General features: G+C 43.5%; 1 protein-coding gene across 1 annotated transcript in view; it reads right to left on the reverse strand.

The window, feature by feature from the left end:
• Positions 1–18,682, reverse strand: part of EXOC4 (exocyst complex component 4) — a 356,413-nt gene that overhangs the window by 152,609 nt on the left and 185,122 nt on the right. Inside the window, exon 10 of the mRNA XM_058023506.1 lies at positions 15,574–15,670. Coding sequence (XP_057879489.1) covers positions 15,574–15,670 — 97 coding nt within the window. The remainder of the gene's footprint in view (positions 1–15,573; positions 15,671–18,682) is intronic.

Consider the following 18,682-nt stretch of genomic DNA (forward strand, 5'->3'; position numbering starts at 1 on the left):
TATGCTTTAAAATTTGGGAACTCGAAGCATATAAGCAAAAGCACAACCTTTCTATTTAGGGATGACTTTGTGCAGAAAATGAAGCTGTAAAAATAACTTCCCACGAAGCACAGGCTCAGCAGCAGCACTTGGAGAATCTGGGCAAAAAGAAGTGTAAATAAGGCTCCCAAACCCCATTTCTCAGTGTCAGAGGGACAGGAAAGGGATTTATTTAAAGAATCTCCTCAAACTGCTGCTTCAGGGGTTTCTTTGGAGCAGGGATGTCCTGGAGGGGTTGGGATCAGAGATTTATTGTGGCACAGCTTCAACCTGGAGCAGTGGAATTGGGGAATTTGAGTCTGAAAACAATAATTAGGAGGAGAAAAGGTCCTGGCAGAGCACAGAACCCAGCCTCAAACTCCTGAATCCACCACTGCTTCACAGCCATGACCAAAAAAGCACAAACTGGTTAAATTCCAGCAGTTTTGTCCAACATTGTCCTACTTATTTGGAGGAAGTAGAGGAAGAATAAAATTCCAAAGGGGGAGCTCCAACGTGAAGGTCCACGAAGTGACAGCCACTAATGACTTTTGACAATTTGACTTTTTTGCCTTGTGGAGCTGCTGGGAGTTGCCAGCAAAGCCAGGGAACTCTTTGGAAATGGCCTTGGGGGACAGGGACATGGGGACATGGATCATCTTCTGAGCCTGGCTCGTCATTCCCCAGGCTGATTCCAGCCAGAGAGAGATTTATGCCCATTAAAATCCATAAAAATACACTGTCACTCCCACTTATCCCGACTGGATTTGTATGAAAAGGAGAGGAAAATAATGTATTTTAAATTGCCTTTGAGATTCAACACCTGGAGGTCAAGACAAGTCTCCAACAGGATCCACCTGAGCTTTGGGAGTTGGAAAGAATTCTAGGAAAGATTTTATTTCAGCTTCTGTTTGGAAGAAGAAAAATGTCCCTGTTGTCACAGCACTGGACTTTTCATCTCTGTTTTTTGCTAAAATACATTAAATTAGAGGAACAAGTGGTTTTTAAATGCCTGGGTTAAACCTGGGTCATGATTTTAGGGAATTTGCAGTGATGTCAATCCTATCATGACACTACATAATGGACAAATGCTTCTCTGGAGACAAATAAAAATACAATCAATTTACACCTCCTCATCCAAAATCTAGGCTAAAAATACAGAATATACACAAAATGCCTTAATTCAGCTTTCATTGATGCTTTGTTATCTAAATATATTCCATGTCTGACAGGGTGTGGAGTTTGAAGTCCCAATACTGGATTATTTATCATGGAATTATTGAATATTTTAGGTTGGAAAGGACCTTTTCAGATCGTGGCAGGGACACCTCCCACTGTCCCAGGCTGTCCCAGCCCCAGTGTCCAACCTTGGCCATTGCAGGGATCAGGGGCAGCCCCAGCTGCTCTGGGAATCCCTTCCCAAAATCCCACCCCAGGCTCCCTCTCCAGGGAATTCCCTCCATTCCCAGCTCTCCCAGCCTGCCATTGCATCCATCCCCACCCCGACTCCTCTCTAGGAAGGGATTTTGGGATCTGGGGGCTTCACTGGCAATCTCAGCACTCCAGGAAGGGTCTCCCTTCCCTTTGCCATCCCCAACTTCCATAAAAATCCCTGGGGATGGATTCTGAGTGTCCCAAATCCCAGAATGGTTTGGGTGGGAAGGGCCCTTCAAGCCCATCCCATTCCAATGCCACCATCCCAGGCTGCTCCAGCCTGGCCTTGGGCACTGCAGGGATCAGGGGCAGCCCCAGCTGCTCTGGCAATGCCAGCCCAGGCAGGAATTCCTCATTGCCAAGATGCCACCCATGGCTGCCCTCTGGCAGTGGGAGCCATTCCCTGTGTGCTGTCCCTGCAGGCCTTGTCCCCAGTCCCCCTGCAGCTCTGCTGGAGCCCCTGCAGGCCCTGCAATGTGCTGGGAGCTCTCCCTGGAGCCTTCCCTGCTCCAGGGGAACATTCCCAGCTCTCCCAGCCTGGCTCCAGCCCTGCAGCAGCTCCATGGATTCCTCTGGATTTGCTCCAGGTGCTGCTGCTGTTGTCCCCAGGGCTGGGGTCTCACCTGGGAGGGACACACGGATAAAATCCCCCTGCCCTGCTGTGGGATTATCCCAGCACTCAGGGGGTTTTGCCAGCTGACATTTTTTCCATCTTAAACGAAGCTCTGGGCCACCAGGGCTGGAAGGGATTTTGGAATTTGCAAAGGTGACAGTTCAGCAGTGTTAATCCTCACGAAGCCAGAACATTGCTCTGAACCAGAATTAATTCCTGCAGCAGTAATGGCACTGTGACATGTGCTTTCATCAAAATTCAGCTCTGCTGATTAAACATCTCCAGGAATTTGGTCGTTGTACATCAGAATTATCACAGCAGGTGAAGGTCACGGGGAGCCCACACTTGTGCTCATGACACTCTGGGGTTTTTTCCCTCCCTCTCTCTGTGTTTGCCAGACAAGGCTCAGGCCCTGAGCCAGCAGAATACAAATTTGGGAGCTCAGCCCCCCCTGCATCTGTGCATTCATTTGGGTGTGGAGAGGAGGGCAATGCAAATGGGCACCTCTGCCTCCCCAGAGAGCTCTGCCCCATTTCCCATTTTCTCACCCACAATCAGGGGCAGCAGCACCTCAGGGAGATTTCCCCCCCTGCTGCAGCAGAGCCAGAATGAATAACGCTCCCTGGGGCAGAGTTTTTGTGGAAAACACTTTATTCAGAGCACACAATGCTTCCCAAACCCTGCCTGCTTTGAGGAACTCTGCAAAAGCTCTGATTTATCAGCACTCCAGGCACGCTGCTTGTTCTGCAAGATTTTTGGGAAGGTTTAGGGCGCTGGAAGAATTTGTGGAAAAGCACCTTTGTTTTGTTTACCTCGCTGAGTTGATTGACAATCTATAAATGATATTGTGCTCTCAAGAGCTGCTGCCCTCCATTCAAAGGACTCGGTGCCATTGCTTCAAAGATTGTATTTTGAGCATTGTAAAGCTCCTGATGGTGGGTAATTACAACAAATTATCTGAATAATTCTAATACTGCATCTACTCCGTTACAAATGACAACCAGCAATTAAAGCCATCCCAGCCTTTCAGCAAACTAAACAGAAAAAAACACTTCACTCTTGACCTGGGCGTGCCCATAACTGATAATAAGCACCCATTCTGCTCACTGCAACAATAGTTCCCCCATCCTTGACAACTTCTATTTGTTTTTTTTAACAGGGAAAAGAAAATTTTTTAACAAAAATGTTCCCTAGGAGGCTCCCAAGAGATGCAGATGGGAAAAGTGGGGTTTGTGTGGTGAAGAACCCCACAGGTGATGGGGTCAGCAGTGGGGACGAGGCAGCTCAGGGGAACTTTTCTATCAGAAAATTAAAAGTTTGAGAAGAAAGATTGGCCTGGAAGCAGAAAACACAGAGAGGTTTTCACTGTCACTCCCACTTATCCCAACTGGATTTGTATGAAAAGGAGAGGAAAATAATATATTTGAAATTGCCTTTGAAATTCAACACCTGGAGGTAAAGACAAGTCTCCAACAGGATCCACCTGAGCTTTGGGAGTTGGAAAGAATTCTAGGAAAGATTTCATTTCAACCTCTGTTTGGAAGAAGAAAAATGTCCCTGTTGTCACAGCACTGGACTTTTCATCTCTGTTTTTTGCTAACATACATTAAATTAGAGGAACAAGTGGTTTTTAAATGCCTGGGTTGAAGGACCCTGTTCCATCCCTGGAGGTGTCCCAGGCCAGGCTGGATGGGCTTGGAGCACCCTGGGATGGTGGAAGGTGCCCCCACCATGGCACTGATGAACTTTAACCTCCCTCCAACCCAAACCATTCCATGATTCCACAATTCTGTTCTATTCCAAACACTCAGTGCCATGAAAAACTTGGAATAAATCCCTGGGAAGGAGATGAAACAACACTTGAGGAGCCAGGCCAAGGTGAGACACCAAAATCCCAATGTTAACATAAAACAGCAACCAGCAATCCAGGGATTCCCAGCAATTAATCAACATTTATTACCTTTTATCAACAACTTTTCCTCAGTTCAGATGAATGACTGTGCTGCAGGTCCAGCCTGGCTGTCAGGGTGCACCACTGACCAATTTCCCCTCACATCCCTCAGCCTGGGCCCGTCAGGAGGAATGATTGTCCCACTGATGGTTTGCAGTGACAAACTGCACAACCCCAGGGAACAAATGAGGAATTATCCCAGACTCCAGACTTGCCTCCACCCTCTGCAAAGATGCAGCACGAGGGGATGGTTTTATCTCCTCCCTGTAAGATGATAAAGCTTTAGAGTATATAAACTTCCCTACTCTGTGGAGCAGTTCTGAGTTTCTGTCTGTCCACCAGACCAGGCTGTCACTCACCCACCCCCAAAATCCACCAGGATTTCTTCTGGGAGAGCTGCTAGAAAGTAACATCTGCCAACATTTCCCCCCTTCTTGTTGTAATTACTGTTATTTCTAGAAGGTCTCCAGCTTTTCTCTGCATAAAGAACAATTCTGTCTTGTATCCCCTGAATGAGTTCCCTGGCTCAGGTAAAAAATATCCAATTTGGGTATCCCAAAACCAAGGAACTTTTGAGGGATCTGCACTTGTTTAGCAGCATTATTTCACCTTACAGTGAAACCCAAAACCAAGGAACTTTTGAGGGATCTGCACTTATTTAGCAGCATTATTTCACCTTACAGAGTGGATAAAGCTTTAATTAATAAGGACTCTTGGAGCTGTCTCAGACCTGTCACACCTCCAGAGCAAATCCATTTGTAAAAATACAACTTGGAGAGACAAAATTGCAATAATGGAGCTTGGTTAGTAACAGTGGGAATTTAAGACTTCCAGTTTTTCCCATTTATTTTGGAATAAATCTGTACAGAATTCAGGACCATTCAAGCCTACACTTCACCCACAACTTCTTCCCTGGCAGTTCCAGCACCAGAATTTCCACAGACAGAGCAATTTCACACTTAGGTGTGAATGAATTTTGTCTCTGAAAAGTTTGGAAGTTACCAAAGGAAAGGAACTTTTGGAAATGCTTTCCAGTGATATTCCACAAACTGCAATTCCTGCTGAGCCATCTGAAATTCAAGATTCCCAGGACCCAAAATAACGAAACTAAAGGCCAACTTCTGGCCTGCAAAATGTATTTATGCCTATTCTGCAATCTCTAAAAGTCAACAGGATTTCAAGTTAAATTCCTCAGGAATATCCCACCAAAAAATCATTTTGTGTCACAACCTGGTGCTTGAAAAACCTGTTTTTCCACAGGCTCACATCCCTAAAAGGCTTTTCCCTTTTACTTTCTTTTTGCCACGTGCCCATGAAAACCCTGCAAGTGTTTGTGGAGCCACATCTGATGAGTTTGAAGCAAATAATCCCAATAAAACAGGAATAAATGAGGGTCCTGCACTGTAATATCCAGGAATTCAGCAGAAGGGGAAAATGCAGCTTAGAGGGGAAGGAACTTCAAACCCATTTTTTGGAGCTCAGCTCAGGAAACTGAAAAGAGGGGAATAGTTGAAATAAACAGCTCAGATTATCTTAAATGAAAATCAAACACTTTGAAAATCTCCCTTCCTTCTCTTTTAGCATCTGTGGGGGAGACAAGAATTCACCTCCATACCCCGAGGGAACAGCTCTGGTTTCCCCAAACCACAACACTTTAAACTGTGCAAAAGGTTTTACAGAAAAAAGCCCTGCAAGAAGAATCCAGGTAAAACACAAAGTGAGAGCTCCCACACTCCAAGGGAATTCCAGATTCCAGCTCACCACCAAAGGCTTTTCCCAGAAATCCTTTGAGCTGAACACCACCACATGATGTAAAACACAACCATGATAAAAATTTAAATTATTAATCTTTCCTTTCATGGCTCTGATGGCTCCATGGGGGATGTGGGGTCATTCCAGGCTTCAGATCTTTGCTTTTAACAGCAAATCCTAAACACAGGAATCACCTTTTTTTGTTCTCATCCAGCACCAGGTCTCCTGCCTTCAATCAAAAATTCATAAAGCTTGATGAAAGCAACCACAGGCATTGTGTAACAATTTTTAAGGTAATAGTACCATGAAGTGGAGCTAAACCACACTGTGTTTTCAGCCTTGGATTTCCCCCATTCAGGGAAAACCCTCACTGAAGTATTTTTTGAACTTCTATTTTTTAAGTCTTTCATAGACAGATTATAAATTTAGAATTTGTCAAGTTCTTTTTCCCTTTTCTTCCACCACAAAAATCAAAGACGCTTTTCTGGTTGTGCCATGGGAGCTCTTCTGTTGCTCTACAGATATTTTTTTAGCAATGTCAGAGTATTATTTCCTGTATTTGAAATCAAAGTTGGGGCTATTAAATAAAGTTTTAGCTACTACTGGAAGTTCATTTGTCAATAGCAAAGGAGCTGCTTGAAAAGCATCAGCTCCTGCATGGAAGGATCTCACTTGTGATTGAGATTTAAATGTTCAATAATTCTTGTGGCACTTGGGGACACGTGGTGGCCTTGGCAGTGCTGGTCAATGGTTGGACTTGATGATCTTAAAGGGCTTTTCCAACTTAGTGAGTCTTAAACATGGATCTCAGTGTGGAAATTGGGTTTTGTTAAGGAATTTTGTACCTGAGATGGTTCAATTGAATCGATGGATCTGTTTTGCCCTTTCAGAACTTCTGTGGCCATGTGGTGAGCCCTGAGCTGCTCAGGGGATTGGATTGTTGGAACCCAGGACATTGCTCTGGCTGCCCTGGATTACCCAAACCCCTGCCAGGGGGCTCAGAGACCCTGGCACAGAGTCACAAACACCTGTGCCTTTGATTTTGACCCATGGAAAAACAATTCCCAACTTTGTGTGAGGAGTTACAAGCCACAAGAGATTGAGTAGAATGATAGTGAATTTGTCACAGGGTGAAAATGTAGAACTTTGGGGTTTTAGAATGGGGGTTCAAGAGGCAAGATGGAGGAATCTGGGCATGCTCTGTCCTTCGTCTCCTTCTTTTTATCCTCCATCTTCTGCTGTGATGGTGGCACTTCTGGATTGGATTAGAGACAGACTGTCTAACATAGGTGATAGGTATTGGGATATTATTGTAAATAAAGTACAGGTAGTTTTTATATAAAAAGATAACACCACCCCAAGCTGGACAGACCTCAGCAGGCCAGAGAAAGAATTTTATAGATAAGAAATAATAAACAACCTTGAGAACTACAGCAGAAGAATCCTGACTCCTTCTTCGACTGCTGGGCTGGGAAAAGAGACTTGTACCTATCCCAGAGTCACTCTGACCAACAGAAATCCTGAGGCTGGATCCTGTTAGATCCCTCCTGACTGCACTGTTCTGTTCCCAAGGAATCAATAAATCACTGGAAATTCACGTGCCATCATCAACCCCTGTGAGAAAATCAGAATAACAGCGCTCAGCAAGGTGGGGAAGCTCAATCCTCCTCCAGGAGAGCACGAGTGAAATGCTGGAAGGAAATTTAAGGTTTCCCAGAGAAACTCTGGCTGTCCCTGGATCCCTGAGGTGTCCAAGGCCAGGATGGATGGGCTTGGAGCAACCTGGGATGGTGGAAGGTGGATCTGGGTCATCTTTAATGTCCCTTCCAACCCCAACCATTCTGTGATCCCATGAAGGAATGAGCTCATCCTGCTTTGTTGGCTCAATGAGCACAAGCCTGGTTCAAAGTACCTCATTACCATGGAATTACATTAACACTCCTTTCAGCTATTCAGCCCCAGCTCTTGCAAATGTCAAAATTTCTCTGTTCCTTCAGCTTGTATTTCATCCAAAGGGAAGGAGGAGCTGGAGACATGTGAAATTTCTGACAGGCTGTTGATTTTCCCTTTGGATGAAGCATGTTTGAAAACTCCAAACTTGACTGATCTGCTGAAGCACATTCTCTGACAGACAATATAAAATCAATGCCTCACATATTAAGAGGGGGGTTTTTTTTTGGTTTTTTTTTTTTGGTGTGTGAGAGATTTTGTTTGTGTGGGAGGTGGCAGTGAGGGGGGGGTGGGGATCGCTTTATTTTCTGTCATGGAAAATGAACAGCCTCACCTTAAGGTTTTTATAAACTGTCATCTTTAATCAGACACACACACAGCAAGACTGTCAGTTCTCATAAAGCATCAGGGGGGAAAGAAAAAAAAAGGCACAAAATGTGAAGCTGTTCCCCATCCCCTCTCTGTGTGAGTCCCCAATCCCTGTGATGGCCCCAGTCAGGAGGAAACCTTTCCTCAGCAGTGTCACAACAAGGAGCTCTGCTGAGCTGTGTCTATCCTTCACTTTGTGAGGGAGGAAAAGGGGCTGGGATTTGCCTGAGAGGAACATCCATCCCTGCTGCAGGCACACAGAAAGAACTGAACAGCTAAAAGCCTCCGAAACACTCATTAAATGGGGATAAGGAAGGAAAAACATTCCCAGAGGAGGTGTCAAATTGCTCCCTGAAGGTTCCCACTCAGGGCAATGCAAAGAAGCCGTGAGTGGATGAGAAGTTGCACCAAGAGTGGAAATTCTAAAATAAAGTTTGGAGTATCCAGGTGAAAGTTCTCCTGGTGGAAGGTGCCCTGACCATGGTGGGAGGCTGGAAATAAATGATCTTTAAGGTCTTTTCCTCATTTCCAGTGTTGAATTTTGTGTTTCTGTAATAAGGATTTGAGATCTCTTGGTGCTGGCACTGCTGATGCCCCTCGAGGGCAGTGTCCAGTTTGGGGGTCACCCAGGAGTGTCCAGGGCTGGGTCCCTCCTGACAGGAAAGACCTGGAGGGGCTGGAGAGGGTCCAGAGAAGGGGAAAAGGAGCTGGGAAGGGTCTGGAGAACCAGGAGGGGCTGAGGGAGCTGGGCAGGGTCTGGAGAACCAGGAGGGGCTGAGGGAACTGGGAAGGGCCTGGAGAACCAGGAGGGGCTGAGGGAGCTGGGAAGGGCCTGGAGAACCAGGAGGGGCTGAGGGAGCTGGGCAGCGGCTGAGCCTGGAGCAAAGGAGGCTCAGGGGCCCTTGTGGCTCTGCACAAGTCCCTGCCAGGAGGGCACAGCCGGGAACAGGGACAGGAGCAGAGGGAACGGCCTCAGGCTGAGGCAGGGCAGCTCAGGGTGGGCACAGCAGGAATTTCCCCATGGAAAGGGTGGTCAGGCCTTGGCAGGGGCTGCCCAGGAGTGCCCATCCCTGGAGGTGTCCAAGGAACCCCTGGATGTGGCACTCAGGGCTCTGGGCTGGGGACAAGGTGGGAATTGGGCACAGCTGGGCCTGGGTGACCTTGGAGGGCTTTTCCCACCTCAGTGATCCTGGGAATTCGTGATCTCCTGATCTGAGCCTCATCCTTCTCACCAGAGGCCCCATCTCCCAGCCCCAGAGAGCAGGAAGAGGTTCCCTACACCACAGAAGCAAGAATTCCACTAACTAAGTGATATTTTCCCACCCTTTGAAGGGAATCTCTCACAATGCAAGACCTGATGAAATCTGGAGGGTTCTTTTCAAGGACCTTTAAGTTTCCCGTGCACTTTACAGCACTTCAGATATTTTTTTTTAATTTACCCTGATCCCATGCACATTACTCAGACTCAAACACAAACTTTAGGCAGTCAACACTCCAAGTTCCCTCTCCCAGCTTGAGTCAGCCTTATTGATTTCTCTGAAATCAAGTATTTTAGGTTTGATTCAGAAAGTCAAAGGCATCAGCTCTCATTATTTAGCAGTATTTGTGCCACAGGGGGACTTGACATTTTCTATCTACTTCACTAATAATAAGCAACCCTTAGACTTTAAAATACCACAGATTTTTCTTAACCTATTTGGTGTGATATAGCATAGCTTAAATGTAACAAACTCATCTAATTTTCACACTCCTTTTGCTTCCCAAGACCAACAGTCCCTGTATTATCAAGTATTAATTTTATAGTGTGCAATTACAAGATATTACAGCACATTTAAAAATAAAATTAGATTATTATTATTATTATTATTATTATTATTATTATTATTATTATTATTATTAATACCTTAGAGATGTAAAAGGGGTTATTGGTGAGATATGCAAGGGTTCTGAATTTTAGACCAATTTACTGGTGTAGTTTTTAACACCAGCAGTACTCGATGCTCAAAGACCAAAGGATTTTAATGTCCCGTGACAACTCTGCTGTCCCCTCACAATATTTTCAAAATAAACAGGATTTAAATTCTACATCCAGCACCTTTCATCTTGACACATCTTGATATGGACAGCAGCTTGGCAGGATCATTCCCATAAAACATCCCTGCCATACTCATGCCCCTGGGTGGGTGCACTTGTCCTGCACCTTGGGCACTTCCATTCCAAGGACAGGGAATTCCTGAAATCTGACATTTGACTGGAGAGGGACATTCTGATATCAACAGACAGCAAAAGTCCATCACCACCCTCCCCAGTTAGTCCCTAAAGGATTTTCTAATTTAATAGCAGAGCAATCACTCTTTTATTTGCATTAAAGTAACTGGAAAGAAAAAGAAACAGTTAATTCCAAATCTGCTGTCAAGCCTACTGCTTTCAGTGATGGAGATTGTAGAAATGAACAGAAATACTTCATTTTACATGAAAAGATCAAACTACTGCTGCTCTCTTTCCCTTGCCCCAAACAATCCCAAAAAGCAAGAGGCACAAAACTTTGCACACACAGGGCACTAAACTTTCATTTAGAAGTCGCTGCAAGCATCCCAAACAATGTCAGCAGCGGCAAATTGGGAATTTTGCTTTTCCTTTTTGTTTTCCTCTTTCTCTGCAGACTCTGAACCCCAAGGCAGTGATCAGGACACCACTGGCACAGCCCTGTCCTGCCCACCTGGCAGAGGGGAGATCCCTCCCGTTCATTCTTTACATCCCAAACAATGCCAGCAGTGGCAAATTGGGAATTTTGCTTTTCCTTCTTCCCTTATTCCCCCCTCTATGTTTTTCTCTCCAGACTCTGAACCCCAGGGCATTGACACCACTGGGGCACTCCAGTCCTTCCCACCTGGCAGAGGGGAGATCCCTCCCTTCATTCTTTGCATCCCAAACAATGCCAGCAGCAGCAATTTGGGAATTTTGCTTTTCCTTTTTGTTTTCCTCTTTCTCTGCAGACTCTGAACCCCAAGGCAGTGATCAGGACACCACTGGCACAGCCCTGTCCTGCCCACCTGGCAGAGGGGATCCCAGGGGTGCCAGGATAATTCCTCTCCCCACTCCTCCTTCCCAAGGTCACGTCCTGGTGGGAAGTGACTTTTCCTTCCGAATCAGCGAGCACTTGGCTTTCTCCTCCATCCTCCAAGCCCTTTAATTGCTGCTTGATCCTAATGAGCTGTGGCTGATGGTAATAAATGGAAACCCCCCTGGCCTCAATATCCAGCATCCCGGCACTGCTCAGCTGCCTTTGCCTCAGCACCACCATCCATCTATCCATCCATCCATCCATCCATCCCCTCCATCTCCCACCCTTCCCATTCCTCCCCCTCCAGCCTGGAGACTGCAGACATCTGTTCCTCAATTGTCTGGTAATAAACACACTCTATAAAGCATATGTAAAATGATTATTACCCCGAGGAGCCAAGTGCCTTTCAAATGCCAGCTGAAACAAATAAACATTAAGAAGAAAAAAAAAAAAAAAAAAAAAAAAAGACATCAGAAAAAAAAAAATCCCCACCAAACAAATGGTACGACAGACATCGCTCAGGCTGTTCCATGTTCCAGAAGGAAGGGTGTGGGGATTGCTCCTGTGATTCCTTCTTCCAAAGGGAGATGTTATTCCTCAGCCCAGTAACTCCAGCAAAGGATGAAGGAAGCAACTGGGCTCCTTTGATAACTTTTATACTTTGGCACCTCCCATGAAATGTAATTAAGGCAAATCAGAGGTGGGTTCTGCCTCCATTTCTAAGTGCAATTAGTTTCCAGGTGTAGTTAGGAAAGGCTATTCCCAGGAATCATCTCCTCTAGAACACCCACTTGTCTCTCAGAAATCCACTCTTCCTTTATTCTGTCTATGGTGGTGTCATTAAGTGCTGCTAATTAATCTGGGCCTTGGTGTGTCTCAGCTGTCCTTGTGGAAATCAGGGACCCACATCCTGAACAGCACAAATCTCATTTCCCAACTCTGGCTCCCTGCTCTAAAGGAATTCAAAGGCAAGGAAAGCTTTGAAAACCATTTTTAGGTATTTTTCCTTACACTGCCCATGGTTTTAATTACTGGGATCGATTACTGGGAATGGATTCATTTGCACCCGGCCCAAAGTTTGACCCTGTGTTCTTCAAAAGGATCTGGAGCCAAGTTCCACCCTCAGTTTGTAAATAAAAAAGGATGAAAAAGTGGCTTTCTAAGCAGCAAATCTGTCCCAGTGCTCGTGCACCTGTGATGTGATCAGCACTGACACCTCTCATAGCAGGAGCACAAAAGAGAGAATTTCCCTCTGGTGAGTGTGAATGCTCTGCTTCAACTCTCCCTCAGCATTCCAGGGCTGGATTTTATTTTAAATCCATCACTTGATGTGATGCTCAGGCTTTAAATCAGCACACCAGGGTCTGGTTTCTCAGGGAGCCAGTTTGTTTAATACTTTCAGAAGCACTCAGCTGCCCCATGAAATCAGAGAGTCCATGCAGTGCTGAAGCTCCTCTGGCAATGTATTTATGGGGCTTTAATAAAAACAAGGGGGGGAAAAAACCATTGTAAATAAAATATTGATCATTTGAATTCAAACCAGATCCATTTCAAGCATGTACAGGGGGCAGGGATAAAAGATGAGGTGGGCAGGTCATAAAGAGCCTCAAAAAGGAGAATAAAACAGGTGGAAACTTCACAGCTCTGCAGGAACTACCTCCAGGAGAGCTGGACATTTAAAACAGGAATATCTGGAATAGAGCAACAAGGATCTAACCAAGAGATGGTGATTTTATGATTCCACATGCCAGAAGTCACTGCCGGCACCAATATTTGAGCAAATTCACCCTACTGAGCATTTCAGCTCCAGGAGTCAATGCAGGCACCAATATTTGAGCAAATTCACCCTACTGAGCATTTCAGCTCCAGGAGTCACTGCAGGCACCAATATTTGAGCAAATTCACCCTACTGAGCATTTCAGCTCCAGAAGTCACTACAAGCACAAAAATATTTGAGCAAATTCACCCTACTGAGCATTTCAGCTGCTGGTGGGACAGGCCATGGCTATCCCATCAGGAACAGAATTCTTTAGGGAATTATTGTCAGGTTAAAAAATCCTGTGATCACCGCAGATTCTCTCCACCCCATTCATCACGATTTAAATCTCTCAGCACATTAAACCTTAAAATGAATAAAACCACATTCAAATGGGTTTTAGCCCCAAACTCTCCCACCCCACAGGGAGGAAAGGGCAAACTGGGTCATGCCATGTTTTCCTGAGGTTATTGATGAAATCCTCAACGCAAGGGAGTGAAGATGTTGCAGGTGCTTGGCATGGAAAATCCACTGTACACAGCTACCTTCATCTCCATGCAATTATTTTTTATGAGGCAAATGATTCCTCCTGCCTGACTTGCAGGCTGGGAATGCAAAGTGAAGTGTTTGGGAGAAGTGCTATTTAAAGCAGAGCGCTCGTGTTTCACTCAGATGGGAGGGAAAAAAAAAAGGGGAGGGCGAAAATAAAGCAGGAAGGCAAAGAGAAAGAATTTCAATCAATGGGAAAGATCTCATCAATAAAAATAAGGGCATCACCACTCTCTGGGCTTGCAAGATGTCTGTAAATTCATTAATGATTTAGAAATTGAAGTCCACAACATCATAGTCACACCTTGAAGCACTGAATTTCACAGTCACACCTTGAAGAACATTAAACTTCAGTTGTCCATCTTTTCCCTCCATAAAATACTATAAATTATCCTGTAGCAGTTTCATTTTTAGCACATTTCTTCAGTTTAAGAGACAGAGGTGGAAATGAAATGTGCTTATGGAATTCTCCACTTTGTCATGGGCACGTAGCAAGGAATAAACTCTTTTTTTCCAAGGCAAGATCTTGCACACCATAACACATTTCAGGATGTTCTCAAGATTATTCCAATCCCTGCTGTTTTAACACCAGAAATTTTGATTTGGAGACATTTATGCGTTTTCCAAATGGGTTTTAAAGTCCTGAGAAGTCACAAATAAGCCAAGCTCTCAGCCACAGAGGTGTCAGGAGGAGATTCCTTTCTCTGGGATCAGATTCCAATATTTTTTTTTTTATTATTTTGTGACTTTTTGGGTTTAGCATTGCAGAGAAGCCCCTGTTGAGTGACTCAGGACAGTGAATTCACACAAACACAGGCAAGGAGGGAAATGCTCTCCAAAGGTGATGGGGAGAAAGGAAAACCTCCCAGGAAAAAAGAGGTGGGAGGTTGGTTGGCATGAACCAATCCAAACTTTGTATTATTGAATTTCCACAAAACCAACAGGACAAACTGTTAGAAAAGCAGCAAAATTCAGGTATCAGAGGTGAATGATACAGTGAGGTTTATTCAAGGTTTGCTCTGTTTAAAGCTCCAGCTGTGACAATTTTGGTAATCACAGGCCCACTGTGGATCAGGAATTAATTTGCAGTCCCCAGCCCACAATGAACTCACCTTGCAGCTCCTCTGACTTTTTAATGAGCACAGAGAACAGCGAGAAACAATTTGTGGCAGGTTGCAAATAAACTTCCCCCAGCTTAGGTCAATAAATGACACTGGTTGGTGACACAGGGTCACCCAGACAGGAAATCCCAGCTGACAGCACAGCTCAGTCAGAAAAAGATTTAAAGATTAAAAATATTTATTTTTCTTTAAAGGAAATATTTTAAAATATTTAGATATGAAATAAATATTTTAGAAATATTAACTATTTCTAAAATATTTAAGTTATTAATAGCAATGATTCAACATTTGAATATTTAAAAAATAATAAAATTAACAAATTATTTTAGAAAATGTTTAATATTAAATATTTCTAAAATATTTAAATTATTAATAGTCATAATTAAATATGTAAATATTCTAGAAAATAATTAATAATAAAATTAACAAATTAATTTTGGAAAAATTTTAATATTTAAAGATTTTGGAAATATTGAATATTTCTAAAATACTTAAATAATAATAATATTTAAATATTTAAAATTTTCAGGAAAAGAATGTTAATAAAATTTAACAAATTAATTTTAGAAATACATTTAATATTAAATATTGAATATTTCTAAAAAATTTAAATAATTAATAGTCCTAATTAAATATTTCAGAAAAATAATAATAGAATTGATGAATTAATTTTAGAAAAATACTTAATATTAAATATTTTTGAAATATTAAATATTTGAAAATATTTAAATAATTAATAGTCATAAGCAATTACTTAAATATTAATAAAATTAACATATTATTTTAGAAAATATTTAATATTAAATATTTAAATATTTTAGAAAAAAAATATCTTTTTACACACAACAACTTCACAACACCAACAACCTCAGAGCAGCCCCTTTGCTCTGGGATCTGAGAACCGGAATGTGCCCAACATCCCCACAAATCAAAGATTTAATTCTAGTTATTCTAAAGTTTTGCAGCTGTAGAAATGTGCAGAAAGGCAGATTTTACCTGAGCAGGGGGTGAAAGATGATGGTGATGTTCCTGGCTCCTGGTTTGCACACAAACTTGGACCCACCACCTTCAATTAAGTTATCATCTGGTCCTCCTGCAAAATAAGGTGGCACAAGTTGTCTAACAGATCTCGACATCCCTTGATTTTCAGAGAGTAAGTGCTAATTAAACATTTAGCAAGCGATAATTAAACAGGAATTAAATGCCTATTTCCTGCTGAAAGATCAGTAATTAACACCAGGCTTTGCTCTCTGCGCCCTCCCAGTGCAGGTGGGCTTGGAGGTGACTTTGGGCTCCTCATTCCAGAGGAACTGGGACATTTTTGGCACAAAACTCACCAAATCCAGGTCCTGCACCTCAGGCGCGAGGCTCAGGTGTGTTTTGAAGCCCACAGGGATGGGAAAGTCTCAGCATTTTTTGCTGGTTTGTGACCCCGAGATGTGTCAGAAAGTCTCTTTTCCCAGCCGGAGTGCTTGAAGAAGGAATCAGAGCTCTTCATTTCTCAGCCTCAAGGTTGTTCATTGTTTCTTATCTATAAAATTCTTTCTCCTGTCCAGCTGAGGTCCGTCCAGCAGGACAGACAGAGGCACTCTATCTGCCTCAGGGGTGGTGTTACCTTTTTATACTAAAAACTTACAATACAATATTTACCATAACTTCCCAATCCCTATCACCTGTGTTAGACAGTGAGCTTCTACCCTAAACCAATCCAAAAGTGCCAACATCACCCAGAAGATGGAGGCCAAGAAGAAGAAGGAGAAAGACTGGACATGCCCAGTTCCCTCCATCTTGCCCCCTGAACCCCCATGCTAAAAACCCCAAAATCTGCTTTTTCACCCTGTGAGAACTTCACTAATATTCTACTTAATTTGTCATGGCTTGCAGATCTTCATCTGAGGTTGGTCATTTGCTCCATGGGTCATAATCCAAACCACACGGGCATCGTGGGCTCTGTGCCAGGGTCTGTGAGGCTGCCCAGGACAGCCAGAGGGATGTCCTGGATTCCCACAGGAAAGGGTCTGGAGAGCAGCAATTCCCAGAATTTTCCTGCTCCTCTGACTTGGGGATGGCACAGTTCCAGCCTTGGTTGGGGTGCCAGTGACATTTTAACCCATTTATTGTATTTAACTCTCCCAGGAGTTCATTCCTGAGAGGAATGGTGGATTTGTCCTCACAAACAAGCTGTGGGTCTGCTGGTGGATAAAACCAGCACTGGGAGATAAAAGAAATAATGGGAAGGATTCCACTGATTGACGAATGGAAAAATATATTTGTTTTTGCAAATAAACTTTAGGTTTGCTGATAAACAAAATTAGACATTGAGAGATGAAAGAAACAATGGGAAAGAAAACCACCTAAATTCCATAAGAATTAAAAATCAAAAGGGAGGTTTGTACATTAGAGGGAAATCTTTGGTATCAAGGGTATCAGGGAGTCTCTACCTCTCAAGTACCTCAGAAATGGGGAAAGAGAGAGGGAAATGCTGCTGGGAAACTGGGATAAAAAGGAAGCTGCGTCCTCCAAAAATCTGAGAGATCCCAGGGGAATGCCCCATGGCCTCCCCCTTTATTCCAATAAAGTAAAAAGGACTCCTCTGTCTCCTTTTTGGACATAAACCTCTGGTGTTTGTGGATTAATTTTCCTAACAATTCCCAACTCTGAGTCCTGTCATTCCTACCTGGAGCTTTCCCTTCTCCGAGTTCCACCTGGGTACAAACGGGCTCTAAGCTACAGGAAAAATAAATTTACAGAATTTGGCAGAAAAGCACAACTCTGATGGAGGGAACATCATTTACACACCACAGGCTCCAGGGTTTGGAAGGGCAATAAAACCTGAGCAGTGTCACTGTGTCACTCCTAAATTACTCCCACAGACACCAAAGTACCTTAAATTTGGATATTGGGAGAGAAAAGAGAGGGGAGGGAAAATATCAACTTCCTTAAAGCTCTGCATGTCCTGATAGCAACAAAGTCCACATGGAACCATTCCTGAAGAAAATATTTTTAGGACAACAGGCCAGACACCCCACACATAAACAAATCATCATGGAGTGGTTGGGGTTGGAAGGGACCTCAAAGCCCATCCAGTTCCAATCCCATGGGGACACCTTCCCCTATTCCAGGGTGCTCCAAGCCCCATCCAACCTGGCCTTGGACACTCCAGGGATCCAGGAACAGCCACAGCTGCTCTGGGAATTCCATTCCAAGGCCTCCCCAAAAAGGAACTTGGGCAAAGTTTGAATATCCCAGGTATTAGCAAGCCCTTTCCATATGAAATCTTCTTAAAGATTGATAATAAATAATAAATACAGAAGCCAATCACATTTTTGGGACAGCTTTAGAGGCAGGGAAATGACAAAGTTTTGAAATCAAAACTACTTTAGGAGGTCATTGAAAGTTTTGACCCTGACATCCTTTGCCTCCAAAGGATTTCTCCAAATGGGAAAGAGGAGCAACTCAACCGATGAGAAATTGTCACTGTCATATTTTCTGGAAAAATCCCCTTGCTCAGGATCCTTCTCCTGGGAAGCTGAGAAGCCTCAGAGAAAAAGCAAAACAATATTATCTCATTTGCTTCTCCTGTGTTTTGCTGCTTTGGAATGTGGTTGGAGATTGTTTATCCAACAGGTGATTGTTTCATTGGTTTCATGTGAATTGTTTTGACTTAATGACCAATCAGTGCCAAGCTGTGTGGGGCTCTGGAAAGAGTAACAAGTTTTCATTATTATCTTTTAGTCTTCTGTCTGTATCCTTTCTGTATCTTTAGCATAGTTTAGTTTAGTATTCTTTAATATAACATAGTATAATAAAATAATAAGTTAGCCTTCTGAGAATATGCAGTCAGATTCATCATTCCTCCCCTCATCTGGGAACCCCACAAATACAGGAGAGGAACTGACCCCAACCTTCTTTTCCAAGGGAATTTTATGTGCTTTAGAACGATCAATCTACAGAAAAAGCTCTTTGGTGACTGAATTTATTTGACCCTTCTGCAGCAATGTGAAAGGACCAAGCAGATCACCCAAACCAGCATTTCATACCCCTCTAGGTCAGGAGTGTTTCCTACAAGAATTCCCATGGATTCAAAGATGGGAGAGTAAAAGCT

This window comes from Melospiza georgiana, chromosome 4, assembly GCF_028018845.1.
Source record: "Melospiza georgiana isolate bMelGeo1 chromosome 4, bMelGeo1.pri, whole genome shotgun sequence".
Classification (NCBI taxonomy): Eukaryota; Metazoa; Chordata; class Aves; order Passeriformes; family Passerellidae; genus Melospiza; species Melospiza georgiana.